The following is a 25,677-nucleotide window of genomic DNA, read 5'->3' as shown; positions in this document are numbered from 1 at the left end:
GCACACAAAGGCCTTCATTGTTGTGCTGGAGGTGGAATGTCTGTGTCAGAGGTTGGGAGGAATTTGCTTTTTTTGCTAAGAGACAAAAGACAGACTATGGTGGGGGGAAAGGCAAGCCAGAGATGAGGGGAAGGGTAGTGATGTTTCAGTATGGCAGGCCTCTAACGCAGAACATGTGGGTCTGATTGCATTAACTAACTGCAATTGAACCAGTCTAAAGGCCAGGGCACTGTTTATGGCTTCTCAAAAACCTGGGCACTGTCGCTAATGGTTAATCTGGTAGCACAGAAACTTGCTAATGTATAAACATCCAAAAGGAATGCATTTTTATATTGCTGCCAACATTCATAGATGAATCCCATGAACATACATCTTAACATTTTGCTGTTTCATCAACTCTCAGGTGCTTAGAATGAAGGCTGTAACATGTATGAAATTTCATATTTGTGTTAATTTCATGTCATATTGTTCCATGCATGCACTGTTGATCTGTTATCAGTTTATAAAAAGATACTGCAGATTGATTAAATAAAGGTAGCAAAGTTTAATTAAAAAGTTATCACACTCTGTCGTAGGCTACTACTGTGTACCTTACCCACTGATCATGTTGAAACATGTGAAAGAGCATTTCAAATCTATTCAGAAACAAAAATAAATAAACAGGCATTTTCATAAAAAAACATTATTTGCATTATTCTCCAATTACAGCCTAAGCCTAATGATTTGCTGGATAATGTACTACAGTAGATTTCTGTCCAAGCTTATATGCCACATTCTTTATAGAAAGTTTATAGAGCCAAAGAAACAAGAATGTAACTGCCATGTTCTCATCAAGTTGTGATGATCTCAAGTAATCCAGAAAAGAGTAAACAGAAAAGAAAAGAAAAACTGAAAAAAGAAACATATCTTACATTATGCAAGAGAAAAACGGAATATGCTTCATGTGCGTTATTTCCACTCAGAATGACGCAACAGCTCGCCAGAAGATAACGTCACTTTCCAAAAGATTATCACACAGTATGAAATTTACACTACTAATTGAGAACTGACCAAATATATAATAAATTAGCCTATTCATTAATCCTTTAGTAGGCTTCTGTAGAGTAAAAGTTCGGCGAAATACATAAATAAAAACATATGATGTGTTACATTTTTTTCTACTTGTGAGATGTTTACACGCTTTTTCTTCCACAAGCCACAAAATTCCCGTAAAACGTCACAAGGGAAAGTTTTTGAGTTCTTTCCTGTTGGTGGATGTGGGCGGAGCAAAGCCTCGATGTGGGCGGAGCAAAGCTGAAACTACACACCGCGGAGTGTCGTCGCTGCTACAGTTGAAAGAGCTCTGTCGGTGACTAGTTTCCGGGGTTAAGATTACGTTAACTATTACAAAGGAATACAGCTTTGATCGATTTTTTGGGTTTGTTTTTTTATAAGCAGTTTGATTTGAAGATGCTAAAAGTGTACCTGCTGTCGGCTTTACTGGCGGCTGCTGTCTTCGCCGAGTCGGTAAGGGACTCCGTCCTTCGTTGTTTTAGTCACTTTCATACCTAACTATCTCACCTTTTAGTTAATATCGTAACTGTTTCCTAGCTGGCTGTTATATGTGAGCTGGCTAACAAGCTATCACGAGGATATTTTATTTTGTTTTTTTTCTGTATTAAATGTGTAAATTCGAATGTGTCTGCTTGTCCAGCAAACACAATCTCAATGACCTATGTTAATTTGTTAATTTGCTGCGATTGTTCCATATCTAACCATGTCTGTAGTGATGCCGGATTTAGTGTTTTATTAGTGACGATGCCTTAGACTTTCTCTTCAACTGTTGCCTAACTTTGGAGGGATTTATCCAGCTAGCGAGAACATTTGTTTAAAATGGTCAACAAACGATCCAGTGTGTTATAGTGAATTGATATACATTACTCATAATCACAAGTTAGCTAGCTACATAAATTACGTATAAATTACTTCTTACGAATGTTTAGCATTATGGTGTAGTCGTGCAACCTTCACCTTAATAGTTTTTTCTAACGTTATTTTGATGGTCGCAGGACTGTTTGGTCCTTTAGAGAGAGAGAGAGCAGATAAACTCACACTTTACATCATAAGAAAAAACCCGTCGGCATTATTCTTTTATGTTTTTATGAGAAAGAAGGAGAAAATTTTAAGAAGGTAGAAAATTATATGGCAGCGACATTATGTTTAAGGGATCGTATATATTTTCCAAGAATGTTAATATGAAAGTATTGATTAAATTTCTTTTGTTTGTGGAGGTTTTTTTCCTTCGTTTTCTTAACCAGTAATCACTGGCCAAAGTGATATGCCAGAGTTCTGTGCCTTGCTGTTTTTTTCATAATGTTAAAGAATGGCTGCATGCAGATGTCATTGCATCCTAAGGAGCTGACTGAAATAGAATGGAATTGTTATCAGACATACCACCCAGTGTGTGTGGTCAGCCAGCCACAAATGCACAAAAACAAAAATGCAAATGCTCCAAATTGAGGACTTTCCATTTCTTGGAAGATATGAAGTTTAACTAAGCCCTTTTTTTAAAAGTTAGGGACTGACACTTAAGAACTAGCTAATGTCAGCTGTGGGCAGCTGATGATCACCTTTCACAGGTCATTCATACCAACAGCAGTGAGACTGTATAATGCATCATAATGTCATAATGTCACTTGATGTCATGAGTCACTTGGACACTTTACTGCCATCACTTATGCACACAGTGTACTTTACATATGGTACATACACGTTTTTATTTATCTACATTCCCACCCATAATGCATATTGTGTGTATGCCGTGTACTAATTGCAAATCATCGGCTACAAATGTATATAGTGTTTTGATGTATGTGTATTGATATACATTTTTTATGTATATAGTGTTTTCTATTCTATTATATTTTTATTCTATTTCATCCTTAACTTTACTTAAGCTGTTGTAATGAACAAATTTCTCATTAAAGATCATTAAAGTCTTATCTTATCTTACCTCATCTTATCTTACCTTACCTTCCGTCAGCTTACTCATGCCGTCACCTGCGTATTAACACTTGCACACACCAGAATGACTATAGGAAATGAATGATGTGCACGCACACTGTGCCTGCACAAAAGAAAACTCCAAACAAATGGCTGTTTACTGAACATGCTGGATTTGTCTCATAAATATGCTGAGTTTTTAGTGAGTTCCTTCCTTTTGTTCAAAATTGCGTAAGGTGATATTATGGTTTTAAAATGCTCCACTTGTTCTTGAGTTAGCACAATTGTTAGCACAATCTTTTTAACATTTTAACATTAGCCTTGCACACTGCCAATGTTATTTGGCAGCCTGATGTCATCCTATGACCAATAGTTGTTAGTTTGTCCCTATGTCCCTAGTCATGAACACAAACAGCAGGTTCACCTCCTGATGGTGGCATTTGTGCTGACATGAATTAGCTACTTACCTGACATTGGGGACAGTGCTTTAGATGTAACCTTTTGATGCTAGAGGAAGCAAAGTAGATACGATTCTGGCTGAAATCACTAGCTGAGTTGCTTCCCTGTTTAGACTGTCAGCAACCTTCTTGTTTATGGTGGACTGAAAGGTGGATGTAGGAGGCAGGCCGTGCACATCAAGTGGTGGTTTTCGATGAAGGACACTTTGGTGTTCCTCAGGGTCATGCAGAAGCATCTCCTGCTCCCTTTCATTGCTCCCCTCCTCCTCTTATTGCATGTTCCAGTGGAATTTGACCCCTCATGACCTCACCAGCCTTCTTTTGGGATTTCGCACACTTGGGTGGATTTAAATGGTCCGGCTCTTTCACTGAACTCCCTTCCTCCAGCTGCTAGACTAGTGAACGTCTTGCTTGAAAATTCAGTTTGGTATTGATTTTTCTTTCTTTCTTCATTCTCTTTCTTTTTTTTCTTTTTTGCCTAGTTGTTTTTGACAGTTATATTTTGACAAATGTGCGATGAAACACGGTTGTGAAATACACTGTGATGTGGGTTGGTATGATGGTTTGTGTCTGTGTTTTTCACAAGAAAAATGAAAACCATTTGGAAAAAAAAACATTTAGTACTTTAAACTGATGGGGATTTTACTTTGTTGATGAGGTGAACAAAATTTTAACCCTCCATGGGGTGTTACACTCCACTGAATGGGAATATTGTTCCTGGTAATAATATGGTGCGTATCCCTAATTACATTTCAGGGAACTAAAACCTACTTGGAACTAACACTAAATGGGGCCTCTGCCGGAAAAGCAGCTTCACTTCTCCAGAATGGGCAGGCTTCCCACTTACTTTTGGGAAGAGACATGACGTTCTGTTCTGTGTAGAAAATCAGCGTGTGTCTGCATGCATGTTATTCGTTGCAGACACATCCTTTGGTTCATGGCATGGTTCCATCACTATCTGTTGTGTCTTGTTGGAGTTCTTTATTTTAAATATGAGATCATTTGTATTTATTTCTCTCTTACACTAAACGGTCTGAACAGAATGGCTGGGTGAAAGGCTGAGTTGTTGGACATGATAAATTCTTTCACCAGGATGTAATAATGCTTTCTGCATTGCTGTCCACTGGCCTATAAAATCCTTTTGGTGAATGGAATGTTGTCAGGGAGAGAAGGGGTTTTGTTTTCTGTGTCAGTAATGGAACTTAAATTTTTAACATTTTTTTACTCTGAGTTGTGAACATGTCTCAAGCAAGTTTGTTTCAGATATGTATAGCTTATATATCCTTGCCTATTAATTTGAAAGGCTTGACCCAGCTCTGAGTAGTGGCTCGACCCAGCTCTAAAAACATTTAATGAAAAGGAAACTGTCAAGGACTAAAATGAGTATGCCCCCTCTAGGTGGACATAGAAATTGTGTGCTCAGGCTGAACTAATTAAATGCGTAATTATTGAGAAATGTGGAAACTCGCATTGCAGTTACTTGGCACTAGTTCAAAATCTAGTTCCAAAAATGCTGACTATAGCTTTAAGGAGAAAAACATGCCGACCCTCCTACTCTGCCCATTCGGCCAGGGGTTTGGCTACTCTTATTTAGCTTGTGGTCTTATTAACCTTTTGTCACCTCCTTTTGGTTAAAGAGAACCACCTGTTCTCCTTAACCACTTTTTAGACTATATTATGTCTGATATCCTACTGATAAGCAGTCCCAATTACAAATGTTTAATTACAAGACATTTAGGCCTACATTATCAGTGAAATTGTAAGCCTACATTGTCATTAAATACCAGTTAAATACAATTACCAGTTAATTAACAATTTTAGGCAATAATAAAAAAATGACATTCCAGAATTGTTTGTCATTTTGTTGACACGTTTGTCACAACCAAAGTACATTGGGTCCCATTTCCCTAAATTTGGGGAAACTCCATTCTGTAGTTTTAATTGCATTCTGATGTGCTCCACTACTCTCACACACATGGTGGGAGTTTCTCCTGGGGGGGGGTTCTCTTCTACAAGCATGCATTTCAGGGACGTCATTAGCATGTTAAACACTTTCACAATAGGACTCGCATGTGAAGCCTCAAACATGACCTTAAAGAAAGCTTTGAGAACATGCTCTTTGCCTTCTTGTGCCTCAGCATTTAAAGAGAAAGAACACAGCATGTGGATATTTTTATAGGCACTTCCGTTTGTGCAGTAGCTTCTTGTACTCAGACAGACTCATACAACAGTCTGGTTTACATGAGGTTTTCAGCTTGGTAATTGTAAAGCCTCTGTAAAGTTTCCTTCTGAGCTCTTCAGACTGGATTTCTTTTTCTTTTTTTGTCTTGCCCCAACAGTGCAATACCAATTGTTTGGAATTTACAGCTGGGCCTTGTGTTCTTCCTATAAAAGGACCTGACTTAATAGTGAAGAGCTTAATTAATAAAAGCCAGTGGCAGAGAGAAGAAAGGAATGAAAGCATTTCCTTTGAACTCATAATGGGGGCAGATGATGGCCTGACTGCATGGAGATTGCTTTGTTTTGTAATCTGCCATTCTACAGCACAGCTGTATATTCTAACTGGACTGCCTTACTTGACCAAATAGTATCTGTCAAATGAATAAATGACAGTATAAAGGCAATGGTACATTCTTGTTTTCATGACAGTCATGAAAATCATACCGTTCTGATGCATCACGGCTTGCCACACATGTCTAAGTTTTAAGAATGAATTTGTTAAACTATTACAGTAGTACATTTTAATTGTAATTTCAGAAAAATGGATACATCCATATGTCTGAACAGGAATTTTTTATCTCACTGTATCTCCTGTGTGTGTGTGTGTGTGTGTGTGTGTGTGTGTGTGTGTGTGTGTGTGTGTGTGTGTGTGTGTGTGTGTGTGTGTGTGTGGAAGAGGATCCTGTCTTTCATATTTGAAGAGCATATCTTAAGCTCTGTGTTTGCCTTTTGAATCATTGTGAATATTGGCACATGGCAGCAGATCCCCTTTGCCAGTGTTTGTCAAATGTCTGTGGTGGGTAAACAATTTATTTATTTATTTATTTTTTGTGCCGTCATGATTTTAAAAGCATCGCTCTTAAGAACTCTTCTGATGGTCTTCAGAATTAAGGTCCTGTCTGTAATTCAGTCACATTCAGCTGATGCATTTATGATATCTACTTGTGTTTGGTTGTGTTTGTCTGATCAACTAAACTTGGAATAGTTCTTCAGTGAAAAAACTCTGCATGTGTCTGAATCCATTCGCACGTTAGTCCTAGACATGCAAAACGAACAGCTAAGTTATATGGCACTATAAAAACGCGGCATGATCCCATTGAGTTATCTGCCGTTCTCTTGCGTTAATGGAACAGATGCCAAGCTGTGTGCGAGCAGATGGTAGGATTTACTTTCTGGTCTACCAGTCATGACTGAAGCTAAGCTTGGCTGAGTCTACCAAACTTGGCTGAGCCTCAAAGATTTTTTCACTCTAGAACTAGAGGGATTGGAGATTTAATAAAGGCTCACCGTAAACATGACAAGAACCAACTGAAGTGCAACTTCTGACACTTTCAGCCATGCTGATGTTGTTCTCAGCAACAGTCGCTGTCAGGCTCAAATCTGATTTTCTGACCAAATCTGACCCTATGGTTGTTCATGACATCATTTTAATGTTATGGTTTAATGTTATGGATCACAACAGATCAACATTTTAATGTGAACCGATCACACTCCTAAACTGACTCACATGTGCAAAAGAACTATGTTTCATGTGATATCCTCGCCCAGAGGTAAACAATTAATATGGCGTCAACAGGAACAGGCACTGGACTAAAGCTAATGCCCATATTCATTTGCAGTGGAGGCTGGCAGCAAACTCAGAAATAAATCCTCATGAGAGCAAAGAGGTTGTGATTAAATGCCTTCTAATTTTATACAGAAACATATGTGTGAGTTCTGTTACCTTAGACGCCCACCACTGCAGTCCTCCCCTGCAGTTCATGTCCATCTTGCCTTCCCAGCAGTGCAAAATAGTGGCCAGTGTTGCGTTGGATTAACATAAAAGTTGACAGAATTCCACACTGCTAACTGTTCCACATATGCAACTGTTGCAGTAAGGACTGAAAATATTTCACAAATGAAGGAAAAAGATTAGATTTGGCCACTTTTACCTGCAGTGTGAACACAGCCTTCTGACACTTTGTGGAATTCCTCTCTACTGCCATTTCTTATAATGCCAGTATTTTCTTTAATAGAAACCTGCTTGTGTGTACTTTTCAGCTGTGTGCGTGTGTGTGTATTAGGCTTGTCACGATACTAAGAATTACAACTTCGATACGATACTTAAAAAAATATTGAAATTCGATACCATTTTCGATACCAAAGTCAGATACGGTGCTAATTTCCGTTTTAAAGCCTTTTTATTTTTTTTATAAACAAACAAATGAATGTTGCTTTGTGTTTGAAAATGCTTGAAATTGTAACTTCATTTCACAACAAATATCTGTCTGACTGAACAGTTATTTTGTATTACGTTAACAAATACGAGCATCTTGTAATTCCAGGATGAAACATGAGAGAACATGAAGACGTTACGATTGGGCGTTTTGAAAAGAAAACCATTAAATAATGTGATAAAAAAGCGAATAATTTCGAGTATATGTATAGATATTTAACTTATCCCAACAAACATGCGACGTCAGAAAGACGTTAAAATCAAGTCTGTATCACGTCGGTCAGTCCAGACCCATTTTTGCATGTCTGGTGGACGTTCAAAACTGGTTCAAAATCTGACAGTGTGACTAGGACCTTAACCTTTTAACTTAACATGAACGTCTATGACGAGTTTTCTATCTGAACGTCTGACTAGGACCTTTATTGGATGTCAGGACGTGCAAAAACTGCAACTGAACGGCAGTAATAGACATTTAAAAAAGACGTCGCTAAAACTTTCATTCTGGCTTTTCAGTGGACGTCTTTTGAACGTCTGACAAAGTGTCTTTGCTCGTGCTGGGAAATATTGAAATGGACCTTGAAAGTGACATACAAGTGTTTGAATTCTACAAGGTGTATGAACCCTGCAAACATGACTTTGTTCATCACGCTGAAGCGTGGCGCATGCGAGGTCGTGCACCTCTCGAATTTTGTAACTTCGCGCGCGCGCCGTGCCTCAGCGCAATGAACAAAGTCATGTTTGCAGGGTTCAATTCAAGCGCTTGTACCAATATTTCCCAGCACGTTAAACTTAATTAAGTTCAATATTTATACATATACTCGAAATGATTCGAAATATTGCGCTTTTAATCACATTATTTAATGGTTGTTTATTTTCAAAACGCCCAATCGTCTTCACGTTCTCTCATGTTTCATCCTGGAATTACAAGAGGCTCGTATTTGTTAATGTAATACAAGAAAACTGTTCAGTCAGACAGATATTTGTTGTGAAACGAAGTAGTTACAATTTCAACATTTTCAAGTACTTTAGCCTAAATTGCAGCACTTTTCAAAACCTGAAACACACTGAAACACAAAGCAGCATTAAAATTCGTCAGGTAAGTGTTCATTCCCATGTTTTGAGGGGTGTTTCTTTTATACTACCACATATAGTTTCGGACAACACTGCAAAGCGGAAAGTATAAAGCCTCCACCGCTCGCGGAGGTTCACGCGGAGTCGAGCGCTATGGTCACTCAACCAGGCTTTAGCGCCCTTCGTTGAAATGTTCCAAAAGCATCGCTTGCAAACGGGCTTGTTCATGTCCTTCGGTTTTCCATCTGTATCTGCTTCGAATCCAACAGCACTGCGTTTGCTTTAGCTGCCATATTAGCATTCCAAACTGTCCTGTGCATTACGGCAGCTTGGGTGGGTCAAACGAAAGCGCATTTTAAGTAAAAAGAATCGATACTTAAGGGAAACGAGTATTGTACCGTTTCAGAATGTTCAGTATCGATACATATCGATATATCGATTTTTTTGACAACACTAGTGTGTATTTCCTTCCCTCTTCTAGTTGTGCAGATACTTTTTGCTTTCCAACTCTGAATCAGTGTATTGTTTTTTTTTTCTCAACTGAATCAATGTATCAGCGAGTTATTTATTTAATTTATTTTGCTTTCATTCTTTTCAGTACCATGTTTTTGTCTTCTTGCCCAGAAAGCAGGTTGTTTTAAAGCAGTCTGGGTGTTCTGTGGTTCAGGGAATTTTTAAGGGGGCTTCCACACTGTCTTTCATTTTCACTTTCTGTAAATGTTCAGTGTAGTGTGTCTGTCTTTCTTTGTAAAGACAGCATAGCACAGAACTTACGGGTGGTTTTTATTTGGTAGCTGTCTTGATCTTTATATCCTTTGAATGGCTTTGAGATGGGCCAGGCTTCTTACACACAGCACAAGCTTTGGAAAACCTTAAGTAGAAAATACTACATTTAGTAATGTCAGAATAGTAAGGGAAAGAGGAATGATTAGTATTAAAATGGATATGCGAGCAAAATTAATCTGCATCCTATTCATGTACATTTTTAAATGTAAGCAAATTTGATAAAACATGACCGATAGCAAGTGTTATTTGTTTTCTCAGTGAAATGGGTCTCGAGACAGATGTATCATGAATAGGTTAATGTGTCTGTATTTATATTGGTTTTATGTATTTAAACTGGATTGAATGGAATCTTGCATGCAGTGTCTGGGGGAGTTTACAGCTCAAACTTTGATGTTAACAGTACACCCGAAACCAGTTTTTTGCTTTTTCTTCATTTTGTGTTTGTGTAATTTCAATGGATTTTGATGTATGTTGTGAGGTTCACTGTACCTCCAACCCTTCCAGTTTCTCTGTATGTCTGTTAAGACTAAGTAGGGTATTAGCTTGTCCAATCTGTGCTTGGCAGCTGCCAACATTGTGCAGAACACCTCCATCTCCCCCTTGGTCTGTAGGTAAAGCTGTGCTAACATGCTGGCGGTGTGGGGTGTTGAAGGTGAACTTTAGTAAACAGAGGAGAGAGGGAAGGGGGGATGCACTGTACTTAGGTGTGAACGTGGGAGTTGGTGTCATAGTAGTGGATTAGAATGTAATCATGTTGAAAGGCAATTAATTAGCTTCACATACCAGACTACAGGCTACTAGGTGAGAGAGCCAGATGGCTTGGGGACCACCCCCACCACACACACACGCACACACACACAAATACACACACACACACAAGCACACAAATACACACACACACAAACACAAAAACACACACACAGAGAAAATCAAGTATTTTTCTTTCTGCTATATGAGACCATGCTTTTTTTTACTTTTGAAAGAAAGGTAACTGGCAGTAGCCAAACGGCACGGCTTGCTTGCCAGGTTATCAGTTTGCCTGAAAGACTTGCACCTTTGTCCCCCTCCAGCCTTTTTTGCTTTTAGAATGGCACCAAAGCCCACATAGCTCTTGTGTTCGTTAGTGGCTGTAATGTTTGGGGCTATGTCCAACCATGGCAACATGAGAAATAAATTGGCTGTCTGTCTGAGACTGGACCTGTAGCATTCCAGAGGGGCTTAGCGCTCTCTCTCTCTCTCTCTCTCTCTCTCTCTCTCTCTCTCTCTCTCTCTCTCTCTCTCTCTCTCTCGCCCACGTAATAACCTCGTATTGCAGGTGGTGCTGGGCAATTTTCATGTTTAATGTGGTTGATTTGAATAATTGTTTTAACGCAATTTTGTGGAGACATTACTTCAGTGATGTGGCATTGGAAAAGTATGGATTTAAAAAGTCAGAAGATGGAGAAATTCATCAAAATTCAAGTTATGATGGTCAGCAACCCAAAAGCAAGTAGCACACACAATGTATTCCAACACTTGTAACACAAACTCTAGTTCAATGGGGGCAATGTGTGAAACAGCAGGATGCTAACCTCAATATCGGCTGCCCTGTGAATCTCAAATCTTGTGCTAGTTAGATATGGAATAATCCCAGCAAATTAACAAATTAACATAGGCACAAGATTTCTGTAGGTCAAACAATTGCTGCTTAAGTCTTTTAAAGTCATAAGTCACTTTGAGAGTTTTGTAATGGGCTTTTTAAATGGATTGTATCGTTAAATTTGATTTCTCAAAGCAAGTGAGGGCTACATACACACGCTACCATGTTACTTAACTGAAATGTTTTAATGTTGAGAGCTGCTTGCGCTTTATGAAATGATCTTGAGTCCTTTGATGTTACATTTTATATATCATGTTTGCACTATGTTGTTTTGATATCATTTTGATACTATTTTGCACATCTAAATTTCCATTCTAATTAAAATAATGGTTTGGATTAGAATTGGTTTCCTATATAACAAAAAATATATAAAAAAGAAAATCAAAATTAAGAATTATTTAAAATTTAAACAACAAAAAAATCCCTGAGACCACATGCTTGCCGTATTAGCCAGCCCTAGTTGAGGACATGACTATGGATATGAAAATCACTTGACATTCCTGTTTGCTTAAGGTCATATCCTTGCATATTATACTCAGAAGGGTTGGGCCACATGAACTTTAGATAGGAGGGCATGGTGATCCAGTCATAGACAAACACAAATCCTGTTAAACTGCATCTTACACTTGTTGGTGGAATCGCCAGATTAAATTATGAAATTATTGCCCTGGATTTGGTCATTATACTGAGTCTAGACTTTATTTGCACACACAAGCAAGACATTGCATTGCTGTGCCTTGTTTTCATTGAACTCTCATTTCACAGAGCCAGCCCTCCCACACCCAGACAGGCAAAATACAGTGTGTCCAGGGCACGAAAGATGCATGTCCCAAGGTCGAGAGGGCCGATATCTTGAAGCCATGCATGTAGCAGTCTTGGCATGCCCACAGTGATAAGGCCTCTTGGCTTTCAGAGCACAGGGCATTCAGAGCAAGAACACAAGAGCGCATATATATATATATATATATATATATATATATATATATATATATATATATATATATATATATATATAATATAATCTCCAAGTCAAGACTAGTTTGCTGAGTAGATGAATAATTCTTAACTGTGTCCTTCTTAGTTCAGCCACCTTGATCCACCCATTTTTGTAAACATAGCAATGAGTCAGTTATTACTCAGATCAGCTATCAAATATGTATCAGTCCTGTCTACCAAACCAACAGCTTAATGCTTAACTCTGCTGATCTCAAATGGACTAGCTGTAGCAGTAGTGCTGGGTTATATCTGGAGAATGCTTTAAGGCTTGACTTGTAGGCATCACAGCAAAATTCACTTCACTGAATTTAGCGTGATTAGATGGTATTGTTCTTTTTTTATGCTGCCCTCTCAAAATCATTACATTTTCACAGATGCCCCCAAGACTGACTTTGCTTTTTAAAGGAAGACTGAATGCTTAGTCTAAAAGGCCATCAGCAAATCCAATTATCGGAGCCATTTGCCAATGTGCTGTGACCTCTCCCTCTACTTTACCTCTTTAAGGAACATCAACTGTTTTCAGGGCTGCTGTGATACCATTTCCTGTGTTACTTTAATAATAAAAAGATAAGGACTTCCTTTTGTGCTTCCAAGGTCATGCATTTAGACAACCTGAATCAAGTAAAAATTACTATTATAAAATGGATTGTTATGGTGCTAAAATCTGATTTTCTGAGCCATCTTTGGAACATTGTAAAAATGCTGAATGTATGCAAAAATTAGTATTCTGTATCGCACCAGGTTTTTAAACCAGTAACTGTTAGGGCATTTTTAAATTCATTGCAATGGAAAGTTTGGATGTTAGTTTTGATTTTCTTGGAGGGTTAATGTTGGACAGTAATCTTAATCATTAAGCTTGTTCTGTGCATTTAATACACTGTTAGGTTGATGGACTTTGCCATGCAGAATAAATGTAACACAGGTGTTGTTTTTTGCTGCTAACTTATAAAATCTGAGAGCCACTCAAGGCCATGTGTTAGTGATTTTATCATGGTTAAGGACATTTTAAGCAGGCTGCTTTGCCCTTAATCATGATAAAATCATTAACACACAGCACAATCACACGCATGTACATTTGAGCTGGTTCAATATTTATTTTGTTCTGACAATTGTACCCTCAGGGACTAATTTAATCTTCTTTGAAGATGGGCTTTTTTTGCCTCATATGCCATCTGATGTTCTAGTTGTAGAGAATACCCTACATTGAACAATCTGTGATGTATTCACCAGAAACATTTAAAATGTTTGTGTGTGTGTGTCTGCACCACCAGGTACGAGAGACAGAAACGTGGATGCCACTGAAGGCCGTGGAGCCACATGACATCAATGGATCCGGCGATTTTGCCTTCCTAGATGAGGAAAGTCCAATGATTGATGAGGACCTGAGTGATTATGACGATGATGATGACGACTATGAAGGCATGTCAGGCTCTGGTGATGAAAAGGAAGAAGACGAATTTGAAATATCCAATGTAAATGCATTTCTAATATTTTTCCATCGTGTGTGTGTGTGTGTGTGTTTTAATGTGATTTTGTGGATTTTTATTGATGATTATAGAAAGCAAATTATGTCTGTTGCTTTGTTACATACAGCTGCCATGAATTCTATGGAACGCTGAAAATGTATGCAACGGAACACACAACTCATACATTTACATTTTTAAATCTCATCAGTGATGTCTCTTGTGGTCTTCAGACATCGTTGGCCAGTTCAGCAACATTTTGGTTTTCTACCAAATGAACATTAAGATCTTGTTTAGACGTTCATGGTATTGTATAAAATATATGTAAAATGACAACAGAAGTGCTTGGGCTGATGCCCACTGAATTTTTATTGTTGTAATCGTGAGTGCACAGAAAGCTTGTTGGCATGAACGACTAAAAAATGTTATGGATGATAATAATAACAGCATGTTCTTGTCGGAAGCAGGCTGTGTTGTTAAACTTCAAATCAGTAATCTACTGGGGAACTATATGAATCCAAACCTATGACAAAAAAAAAAAGAAAACCTGAAAGGCCATATAACACACTATAAATATGGAGACAGCAATTTTGTCTAAATTTACATTGTCAGTTTACATTCTTCTCTCTCTCTCTCTCTCTCTCTCTCTCTCTCTCTCTCCTGTATCTCCCATGTGTGTGGGTATGTAGAGAAAACTTGGTTGCTAATTTTAATTTTGTCTGTGTCCCTGTCGTACAGCCTGGACTGTCAGATAACCGCATCCCTGAGATGGAAATTCCCATTCAGCCACAGGATGATGAGGACCACAAACTGGTGAGGGAGAACGAGGTTGGTCACTCACCCAGCGTCTTCCGGTCTCAGGCTGCAGATAACATCTTCAAGAAGACAGAAGTGCTGGCAGGTAAGCTTAGTATCACACTAGTATTTTTTTTTTGCAATATTTTCTGTTTAAATTGCTGAGATTTTGCGCTTGAAATGCGAGTGCTGTATTAATAAAAAGATTGTGATAGTGTGTGAATGCCTTTGAACTCTGTTATTTTCCATTTTTGTAGCTGTTATTGCTGGCGGTGCTGTCGGCCTTCTCTTTGCTGTTCTTCTCATACTCCTCCTGGTCTATTGCCTGAAGAAAAAGGATGAAGGCAGTTACGACTTGGGCAAGAAACCCATCTACAAGAAAGCACCCACTACCGAGATCTACGCATGAACACACACAAACACACACACAAACACACAATGCAGACTCTTACCTCTAATCTCACACAGTGCCTCTGATGCACAGTCAGCCTTCTTCTGTCTTTGGTGTGAGAAGCCACAGAACATCACCATTTCAAACGAAAAGTGATTGCTGGATGTTTTGCGTACAACTTCATCTGTTTCATACCCACCTGGAAAGGAGGCGCTCTCTCTATGGCCAAACTGCACTGTACAAGTCCTGATGTTCTCCTCCCTGTTTGCCTCAAGTCAATTGCCGTTGTTCCCCTTTCCCCAAATGTAACACACTACAAGGTGCAAAGAGCCCTTTGCAGGTAAATGATATGGATTAGACGTCAGTACAAACTTTAACCACCCTGCAGGCAGTGAAAACAGACACTGTTTACACACGTCTGCGCCACTGGCAGAATAGGTGATGTTGAGGGAATGTTACTGTAGCTTTTTCATTTTTAAGAAATGTTCTTTTGTTTTGAAACCCTGTGATAAATTTTGTCTCCTAGTACCAGAAATGCAAGACAGATTTCTAAACATCGAATTGAGGTTGATAATTGAGAATAACCTATTTATTTAGTGTAGCTGTCCTTTGGGAAGTTCTAGGGACGTCTGTGTCTAAAAGCTTCAATGATTTTCTTTAATACAGTAACTTAGGTACCCGTACATTCCATATGTCCATATCATGATAACTATGAATGACTGAGTTTGATGCAAAAACCATTTTTTAAAGCAGATTATGGTTTTCTGAATTACCTGACAACCAAGCAAAGACATTGTTTCTCTGTGCTGTTGTTGTCTTATAGCATCTCGTTTAACAGGTACATGTCTTTTGCTGTTGACCAGAACAGGGTCTTTGCAAACAGACTTCTAATTTCCAGGGATCTGTACATAGCTGTTAAAGAAGAAGAAAAAAGAAAAAAAAAGAAAGAAAAAAAGTACAATGTGGTACTTGGCCATATTTTGGCAGACTTTAATTTACCAAATATTTAAATGCCAAATTTTTTTTTGTTGATGTTTATTTTGTATTTTTTTTCCCGGTATTGAATTTGTAAATTAAACATGGAGTGATTTGACTTATGCTTGTTATTATACTTTAACAGTGAGGAAGAAGACCAATGCTAATACTAACATTTTCCCGTCTGTTTTGGTTAACCTTTCCTGTGTCTTTCTTCATCTCTTCAGTGTTTCATAGGTTACTTTTTATTGTATTAATTTAACTGTCAAATAGCCTATTTTATTGCCTTCCTTCAGGTCGGGGGTCCTCCCCTATAAGCTGTACATGTAATTTTAGAAAAGAAAAATCTATACACTAGTGGAAGATTTTCAGAGAAGTTCTGAAGCATATTTTTGTTTGTTTGTTTGTTTTTGTTTTGTAAAATTTTCTATTTCTTTTAGACATTTTAAGCAATATATATTTATATTTTGTAGAAGGATGCTCTCATAGAAGTGCCAGGGTGCGTGAGCCATGTTATTTACATGGGGAAATCTAAACAAATCTGCTGCTTTTTCTTCATCACGATGTGAAATCACCTATCTAGTCAAGAGATCAATGAATCATTGATTTCTGCATGCAGGTTCTAATCTGTTTGGAAATAAAGCTATTTTTATGCACAGTATCATTATAGTGGTGTCACATTTTCATTTCAAGCCTTGCTGTCTTCAATCGTTTGTGTAGGGGTGGGCATTCTCGGTTCCACAACATCCATATGTAGCACTCGGTCTTTTCTCTTGCAAAGATTTCGAAAAATAGCCTAGTATTACTGTCAACTGTAAGTTGGAGAATTAGCTACATAACCTTTTGGAGTTCAGTGGAGTTTCACCCGAGTTGCTTATGTAGGGTTAGCGTAATATCCTATTACTCGTGGTCTTTTTGAATCAGGCCCTTTCAGTGTGTGCTTGACTAATAGTCCATGAGTGGAGCACTTTTGGTGTTTAAATGTTGCTGGCGTTAGGCACCCAAGCCCAAACTCCACCACCACAGGCAGCTGTGCCAACGCTCACGCAGACGTGCATGGCGTAATGGCTACATGTCCATGCTTGTCTTATGTTGTTCCGACACATGAAATGAACGAGTATTCCAGACAGAGATTGAATCAGCTATACATTTATTCTATCATGTTTTTACACAAAACATGATTTTAGTTGCTCCCATCAGTGATGCTTTCTTCAAGATAGGCCACTGTCCAGTTAAGGGGAAACAGCTCACTAGTAGGCCTATATAATTATGTAATATTAGAAAGGTATTTACTTGTGGATTAGCTGTCGCATGACATATACTAAAGTATGGAACTGTAATCTAGAATTAGCCTTCTCACTGGTTCAGAGGGTGATACCTCTCAATATCTCATTTCTGTGTACAGGTTACTTACGATAAAACTCTGAAACGGAAACAGGAATTTCCCAGTGACAGTTCAGTGACGCGCGTCTGGGCGAATAAAATAAAAGTGTTTCCTTTACATCACACAATTGATTCCCAGTGGTTGAAATTAAAGTAGAATAATTTATTGTAAGCAAGACACTAGGTAATTCCAGACAGTCGTATACTGATTTGCAACCGTCTTCCCGTAACCTAGTGGAGCGGTTGGCATAGTCATTATCAAAGTATTTGCATGGGTGAATGAAAGCTGATTTGATCCCAGCGCGGAGGACGTGAGTCCAGGCAGGCAGCAAAACCCATCCAGTCTAAATGTAATATATATAAATATCCTCTCCTGGCCCTGAATCATTTTAAAACACCTACTGTAACCTATCCTAACATAAGGCAGAGGGCCACTTGAAAGGCCTGTTTTAACTTGTAGGCCTACCGTGTGAGACAAAGCAAAAGTTTTAGTTTTAATGCTTAGCACAAAGAAGGTACTGATTAAATATTAACATCTGAGACTACCAATGAGGTCTGCGGACATTAAAGTAAGCAGAAAGTAATAAAAAATACTGTGACAGTAATGCTATACCGCACTGCCCCCTGGTGATATCATAACATCATTGTACAACGCTTAAAATAGTGTAGCGCTGTAAGAGTCGGTTACGGTCCATAAACGTGTAGAAGTGGCAAAAAACAAGCGCAACCACAAACTGGTACTAATTAGAATAATTAGGATGTACATGTTGAATAAATGATAACTAAACAGAAAAAAACACTACGAAGACAGTAGATACCTATTCTAAACACAGACTATAACAAAAAAAAGGAATACTAGGTAAGACTAAATAAACCAACAATGTACTGTGTTATACAGTTGCAGAGTAATTATTTAGGACTCAAAATAAGCATTTCAGTCCTTGGCATGTGCATATAGCAATATATAATTGTTTGAATATAGGGCATGTGAGTATGTGAGTGTGGGCTTATTTCTAATAAAACATTGTGTGATTTTTATCTGTATTTGGCACATGAGAAGAATAAATCATTCATTTAATGATAATGTACTGAATTCTCAACAAAAATGAACTATGTGTGGCATATGAGTGGCGATTGCATGGTGATTGTAAAGGTGGAATTGGTTGCATGGCGTTATTGGTGGGATGACTGTAGAAACATGGGTTGCAGGTGTCTGATTAGCCTGATGAGGGTGAATGGTGTTGTGTGGATGATAGGCTATATGTGGATGCTTGGATGAGTGTGGACCAGAGTGTGGACCAGAGTGTGACCCCCCCCCCCCCCCCCCAAGCTTCTGAAGACCACTGGGAGTGGACAACCAGGACATAGAGGAGCAGGCCTAAAAGGACGGGCATGCTGGAGAGGCACCACTAAACCTGGGTCCAGGATCTCCTCTGGTCTGTACCTGTCACAGATCACTAAATGCTGAAGCCTACCCTTACATCTCCTGGATTGCAGTAGAGCCATCACTGCATAAACTGATTCACCCCAACATCAAGAGGAGGAGAAGCCACTTCAATATCTCTCTCGTTTAGCAAACCTGTAAAACAAAGAGTTTTAGGGCAGACACATGAATGGAAGTTAACACCTGGCTTTCTACAGGTAGGCTGACCTGGTACATTACTTTTTTATCTGTTTCTTAATGGGCCATCATACTTAGGGTTAAGCTAATCACTGGGGTGTGCCCTGCCATTCTTGTTGGTGACCCACAGTCAAAGTCAAATTTATTTATGTAGCGCTTCTTACAACACATGTCACAAAGCAGCTTTATAATCGTATGGGTCCAGATCCCTAATGAGGAAGCTAGGGGCAACAGTGACAAGGAAAAACTTTAGATTAGTTGATCCTAAACCAATCAGCCTTCCCCTGGTATGATCTGATTGTGCATTCAATGTGACAAAGGGTGTAATCCCAGACTCTCGCTATACTCAGACCATTGCTCTATAGAGCGGTGGTCTGAAATTGGTGGGTTCCAATGGTATAGATCAGGTTAATATCTAAATAAACATCCAAAAATACATGAATCCTGTGGAGACATGACAATGGGAGATATTCAACACATATTCAGCTCATGGCAGGTAGATGCATCACATGTTGTGGCACTCATGGCAGTGTAACTACAGGAATTTGCTCAGCTCTTGATTTACTTGTTCCACTTGGCCGTTGGCCTGTGGGTGGTTACCTGAAATTAAGATCACTGTGACATTTAGTTGTCCCTGAACTCTTCACTCTGGAAATGAATTAAGCTAATGCCTCTGTGAGATACAATGTTCTGACTAACCCAAACCGCTAGAAGACGTGTGGGTAAAGGAGCGTAGCAGTCTCCCAAGCTGAACAGAGAGCTGGGAGGGCAATAAAATCCACCATTTTTGAAAACCAGCTGACAAAGAATGAGGTATGATCCTCAGTTTCTGGAAGATCTGTTATGAAGTCTGTGTATTTATTTCTGTAGGTCCTTTCTGTTGTAGGCAGTAGCAGCAGCTAACCAGCAGGTGGGGTATGGACACCTTGCTTCTCATGCAGATGACACATTGCTTCACAATCTTCACTACATCTTGTTACATGGATGGTTATCAGTAGCACACAGCAAACAGGTGTCTTGTGCAGGTGGAGCCCAGATGTCCTGTTCCTAGGGAGGTCTGAGCCCAAATAACAAATGAGGTGAACCACTGATCTGGAAGGACCAAACTGTTGGGAGGACAGCAGGGAAGCGGTTTAGCGGTTTAGATATTACCCAGTTAAGTCCCATCTGACAGCTCCCAGGAAGCACGAGGAAGACAGGATGTGCTCCTGGCTGGTAGCTTTTGCCTCAGGGTCATACTGATGTGAGAGACCAGTCTTGAAGTTCTTGGACTCAGGTTCGTAAGTTGAACCTAGAGAAGAACACTGACCAGCAGGCCTGTTCAGAGTTAAGGTGCTTTGTGGTCTGAAGGTACTGGAGGTTTTTGTTATCACCACAAATGGATGTTGACATCCCTCCAGCCAATGCCTCCATTCCTCAAATGCCAGTTTGATTGCCAGGGGTTTCCTGTCCCCAGTGCTGTAATTCTTCTATGTGTGTGACAACTTCCTGGAAAAGAATGCAACAGGCTTTAATTTATGGTTAGTTTGAAAGTTAACTCTAAAAGCAATGCTTACACTTCTACATCGGAGACATCAAACTCAACAATGAATGTATTGTATGCTGCAGGACAGAGGTGGTGGTGACTGCATCCTTCAACCAAGCCTGGGTCCATTTAAGCTCACTGTTGTCCTTTTAAGATATGAGTGAGGGGCTTTGCCTTAGAAGTGAAAGATCTGGTGAAGCTCCTGTAAAAATGTGCAGTATTTAGGATTTGTGGTAAGAAGTGGATTGGTGTAATACATGTAAGTACACTGAAAAAAATAAATCTGAGCAGATGTAAATGTAACATAATTAAATATGTGATATTAACAAAAAAAAATTATGTTTGTAACTTTACATGAATATATCTCGTTTTGAAATTAATCTGCATTTGTTCCAAATACAAGATATTTTGCATTTTGTCCTTAACATGTGTTATGTAACTTATGAAATTAATCTGCATTTGTTCCAAATACAAGATATTTTGCATTTTGTCCTTAACATGTGTTATGTAACTTAAATAACATGTGTTATTTGTCCTTAAAGATGTGTTTATGTAAATTCAACTAATCTTTCTACGTACACCCATACAACAAACTGTTTTTGTGTTGTATTTACTATTTTCCAATGACCGCGAAGTGGGAGGAGCCACTGGTTCTTTTCCTTATTTCAAATTTTAACAACCATAGTACTGCCCACAGACACTCGTGGAAACGGAGGACCTCCTGCAAGGACAAAACCATCTGACAGAAGGTAAATTTTGCATCGTAGCATAAATAAAAATTATATAAAGCAGAATCATTTTGTGTGTGTGTATAAACGTTAAAAAGCTACCCAGAGGCAACCTGCATAGCTAACATAGTTACCTCAGATAGCTAACTAAACTTGCGACAGCTAGGCTACTAGCCACTGCTAAGCGACTATAAACAGTGTGAAGTGCTTTCCAGTAGATTCTGGTGAGTCACAGGAATAAATCTAAATATCCCAATGGTACAATGTACTGTAGTGTTTGTCGAGTGCTCGATGAACAAACGGAGGTAAAATTCTTTTGTCGTTTGTTTCATTGTGCAAGTTGAGGCTCATAGTGGCGCAAAGCTAGCATTTTGTAATTTTAGTGCGAACACGGTCATACGAGTGCTTGAAACCATTGAACATGCTTTAATTTTAATGTTGCATTTTCCATGTTTGAAAATGTAGGCTAATCGAATTTTGGCTAAAAACACAGTTTCTCCACTCAGAGAAGCAGTGAGAGTGACAGATATATTTGAATGTCTCTCCCCTCCCCCACACATGCAGTACAGTACATCTGTCTCCTATAATCACTCCACACACACACACACACACAGACTTGCATCTCTTTTCAAGCACTATGTATTTCCTTTAGGAAATCTAGTTAAACTATATGCTAGCTTGGTTAGCTACCAGAGCAAACCCAACCAAACTAGCATATATTTTTTTAAGCATATATTAAGATAGCTAGTTAGCTGAATACGCCAACAAGGTTATGTACTACACTTATTTTTCTGCTATTATCAAACACGGTATCATCTCTTTTAATATGATGAAAAGTGAACAAATCATTTTGAGTATGTGTATTTGTATAAATATGCAATTTACTACAGCTGTAAGATGCTGGGAAATATAGAAAATAGACCTTGAAAGTGCTTTAAAACTGCTTGAATTTGACCTTGGAAAAGATGTATGAACAGCTAAATTAAAATGTTTTGTGTATGTTTTTATTTTCTTTTAGATATGGATGTACAAGCAGACAGAGAGGTAAACCATGCTAAATGGAAGATGAGCTCCTGACCTGGTGTCACGTCTGAATGATGAATCTCCCAGCTATGTCCCAACTCTCTCAGATTCTCCCAGTATGCTTTCTCAGGTTCCGATACTCAGTTGTTTTTTTTATGATATGATATTTTATTTTTTTAAATTATGTTATATTGAAGGTAGAGGTTTTGTGCCCTTGTCCTTTTATTGTTGAAGATAGAATAAAACAATAACAAAAATAAAAACATGACTGTTCATCAGTGAGTATACATAATAAAAGTAAGTCCTTACATCAAGTTGTTTCGAGTGTACTTGCATTTCAAAATCTTCCAAAATATAAGTTGATAACATAAGGTGATTATATTAATACCTGATGTTGTCTTGCAGGTGTTGTTCACAGTATATACACAGTTATTGCCGTGTGTCAGGAATGGCTGTGTGCATTTATTTGTATGGTCAACACTTGGTTCCATGGAAGCCATTTTTACATGTAATGAGGACAGTTTTGGTGTACGCTTTATCTCTAAATGTGTAGGGCAGATACCATGGAATGTAATGAATACGTAAAACATTTCTGTGCTTTGGACCCTGTCAGTTCACATTCTTAGCAACAGAATGTACACAAGATATCAAAACAATTCATAACTGGATTAGATATTCATCCAAGTGCATCCATGCTCCCAAAACAAACATCTGAAATTCTTAAAGTTAAGTACATCACACACAAAACAATGGCAAGAAAAACTAAGGTAAATTGACTGGACTGATAAAAATACTGTGCTTTATCTACTTAAAAAAATCAAGTCAACTTTTTGCATCAGATTATTATGTAGATCAAATACAACTAGTCTTTGTATGAACTACTTAATTTTCTTTGTGCAAAAAATAACTTTGTAAGTTACCAGCATTGTGACCCAGCATTTTGGGTCAAGCATTTAACCTAAATGCTATGTCATTTTAACTAGAATGCTGGGTTAATTGAACCCAAGTTTGGGTTGTATTTTGATTACTTTTAAATGTATAATTTAGACATTACCTTAACACATACTTTACATATTATATATTCTTACACTTAAAAAATACCACTTTTAAGCACCAACAATAATTATAATAATTACATTTATTATATAAAGCACATTTCTCAATGACAACAACAGCAGCAAGCACAACAACAGCAACAACAACAACAGCAAACATTCAATAATTCATATTCAAAACATTCAACATATTCAAAAACATATTCAAAATATTAATTTCTCAAAAATAAAAAAAGACAAAAGAAATAAAAACAGGTAACACACACATGGCGCCATTGTGGGAGCTGTCACTGATCTGTGGCAAAAATAAATGCCCGCAAGAGTCTTATGGAGGGAGATTCCTGACCTGGTAGCTCATAAACGACAGTCTGCAGAAACTCCCACACTGAAGAACACTGTCGGGGGTAGTTTCTATCAAATACAAATAACGCCTTAACACACATCAACGGCTCCCACAAGTGTGCTCTGCTCCATAGCTTGTCCATTGATGACCGCAAAACACTGGGAACAACGCTGATCATCACCTATGATAAGATAATCCTTTATTAGTCCCATGTAGTTACAGCAGCAAGGGGAGAGCAAAACAGAGTAAACAAATATTAAGAATCTAAATAATTATAAATAAAAGTCAAAAACAAAAATTAAGACACATGAAATCTGCATTGTACATACAAATACTGCACATTGGTATGTCGGTACACACCTAGAGCCAAAACAAATGGGTATGGTCTTGTGGCCTCGGACACGTATTCCACCATATTAGTCCCAATCTGTTGTAAACATGAAAATTGAAACATAGAATTAGTACCATTATCTTACATCCTAATTCTAACATGATGAAATAATCCACTTTGATCTGGGATGTCCTAATCTAAGTTTTCTGTCCTTCAATTTGAAACTGATTATTGTAACACTGAGCATCAGCTGACATCGGTCAAATGTTTGCATATGTAACAACCATAGAATTTATTCTAGAGAGAAACCTGTTAGTCTACTGAATACTGCAGTACTGCTTCTTAGCTTTTAATGTGACACATTTTAGTGATGCATTTCTTTTTAAATTACCATTTGCGTTTGATAGTTTACAACTGCAACAACAAATCGATATTAATTCAATTAGCTGGCTTGATATGTTACACCCCCAACAGAAAAATAAAAACCTCATCAAAGTGAGAAACTGTTAAAACTGCTGTTAATTTGAGGTAGCAGTCTAGTTTCTCACCATGATGTGACTTTTCCGCTTTTTTAGTTTAGTATAGGGCAGTTATAAGGGCAGTCGACTGAATTATGAGCTGATTTTTTTGTCTAAACTGAATGGCTAAATTGGCTGAAGTGTACTTACTAGTTCTTAGGTTCTCAGGTCTAATGCTGCTAGTCCACACAGGCATCCACTTCTCTGCAAGCTTCCCAGCACAGGCTGGGTGTAGAATGGCAAAGTCCTGAGCAATCTGTAGACAATTTTAATTGAATTACTTTTCCAAGTAAATTACAGATAACATTCAGTAATTCTGACTTACTATCAAGTACATTCTGAGTTTGCATATCCTACCTTTCCTGAAGTATCCAGAAGACGTGGATACTCTCTTTCAATCTCCTCCACTGTCTTTGACCCATGCTCCCTTATCTACTTAGCTCTGTGGATGGCTGTCTGCTTCATGTATTCTTCTACTTGGTTAAGGGGTCGGATGTTATTTTTTTAACCGCTCCGTCATCGCCACTGTCCTCTCATCAGATATTTCAGTCTCTGTATTATGCAGAGAAAGACAATGCATTCACTGTTTGAATCCAACACCACAAATTATCTTGCGTTATTTCCTGACTGGAAGTAGGAAATCCTTCAAAGTCATGCATTATACAATGTGATTAAATAATGATATTCTACACATTCACCTGAAACTAAATTTGTAGGTTTACACAAATCAGCTATATTAGCTAGTATTAATCTTTACAGCAATGAATGGCTCAGATCCTTACGCTCACTCATGTTTCCTGCTTCCAACAAGAACTGACTATTCTTTTCCTGTCTTGACCTATCTCTCCCCTTGACAGGTGGTTTTGAAGTTTTGGCCAATTAGTGTACTTTAATGAAAACGTAACAGCAGAACCAAACATGTGAACTGTAGCATAAATGGCAAGTCACAAACTGTTCGATTTTCCAAAACACACCAGCCATTGGCTGATAATGCCACCAGCCATACAGTGATAATGCCATTCTAACAATACTGTCTAATAGAGGATCACATTAAAATCAGCAAGACAAGTTACCCAAAATCTTGGTATGATGACAACTACTAGTTACAGGGTTCTCCACAGGGCTAAGTCTGCGCTTTCCACTACAGAGCCTTTCTTTT

General features: G+C 38.3%; 1 protein-coding gene and 2 long non-coding RNA genes across 3 annotated transcripts; 2 read left to right on the top strand and 1 right to left on the bottom strand.

The window, feature by feature from the left end:
- The first annotated feature begins 1,309 nt into the window (after positions 1–1,309).
- Positions 1,310–16,652, top strand: sdc4 (syndecan 4). The gene is made up of 4 exons (XM_077013830.1): positions 1,310–1,506; positions 13,639–13,839; positions 14,569–14,731; positions 14,883–16,652. Exons 1-4 carry the CDS (start codon positions 1,450–1,452, stop codon positions 15,032–15,034), a joined length of 573 nt encoding a protein of 190 aa, XP_076869945.1. The 5' UTR covers positions 1,310–1,449; the 3' UTR covers positions 15,035–16,652.
- A 3,857-nt stretch (positions 16,653–20,509) lies between these two features.
- Positions 20,510–22,590, top strand: LOC143521011 (uncharacterized). The gene is made up of 3 exons (XR_013132588.1): positions 20,510–20,779; positions 21,218–21,269; positions 22,267–22,590. It is a non-coding gene; the product is annotated as an uncharacterized LOC143521011 (long non-coding RNA).
- Positions 22,591–23,437: 847 nt separating this feature from the next.
- Positions 23,438–25,453, bottom strand: LOC143521010 (uncharacterized). Its single transcript, XR_013132587.1, has 4 exons — positions 24,876–25,453; positions 24,669–24,774; positions 24,030–24,096; positions 23,438–23,850 (listed from the first exon to the last, which is right to left on the bottom strand). It is a non-coding gene; the product is annotated as an uncharacterized LOC143521010 (long non-coding RNA).
- Between the last annotated feature and the right edge of the window lie 224 nt (positions 25,454–25,677).

The sequence above is a fragment of the Brachyhypopomus gauderio genome, chromosome 8, assembly GCF_052324685.1.
Source record: "Brachyhypopomus gauderio isolate BG-103 chromosome 8, BGAUD_0.2, whole genome shotgun sequence".
In the NCBI taxonomy this organism is placed as follows: domain Eukaryota; kingdom Metazoa; phylum Chordata; class Actinopteri; order Gymnotiformes; family Hypopomidae; genus Brachyhypopomus; species Brachyhypopomus gauderio.
The sequence above is the reverse complement of the archived record's forward strand: the minus strand, read 5'-3'. Positions and strand labels throughout refer to the sequence as shown.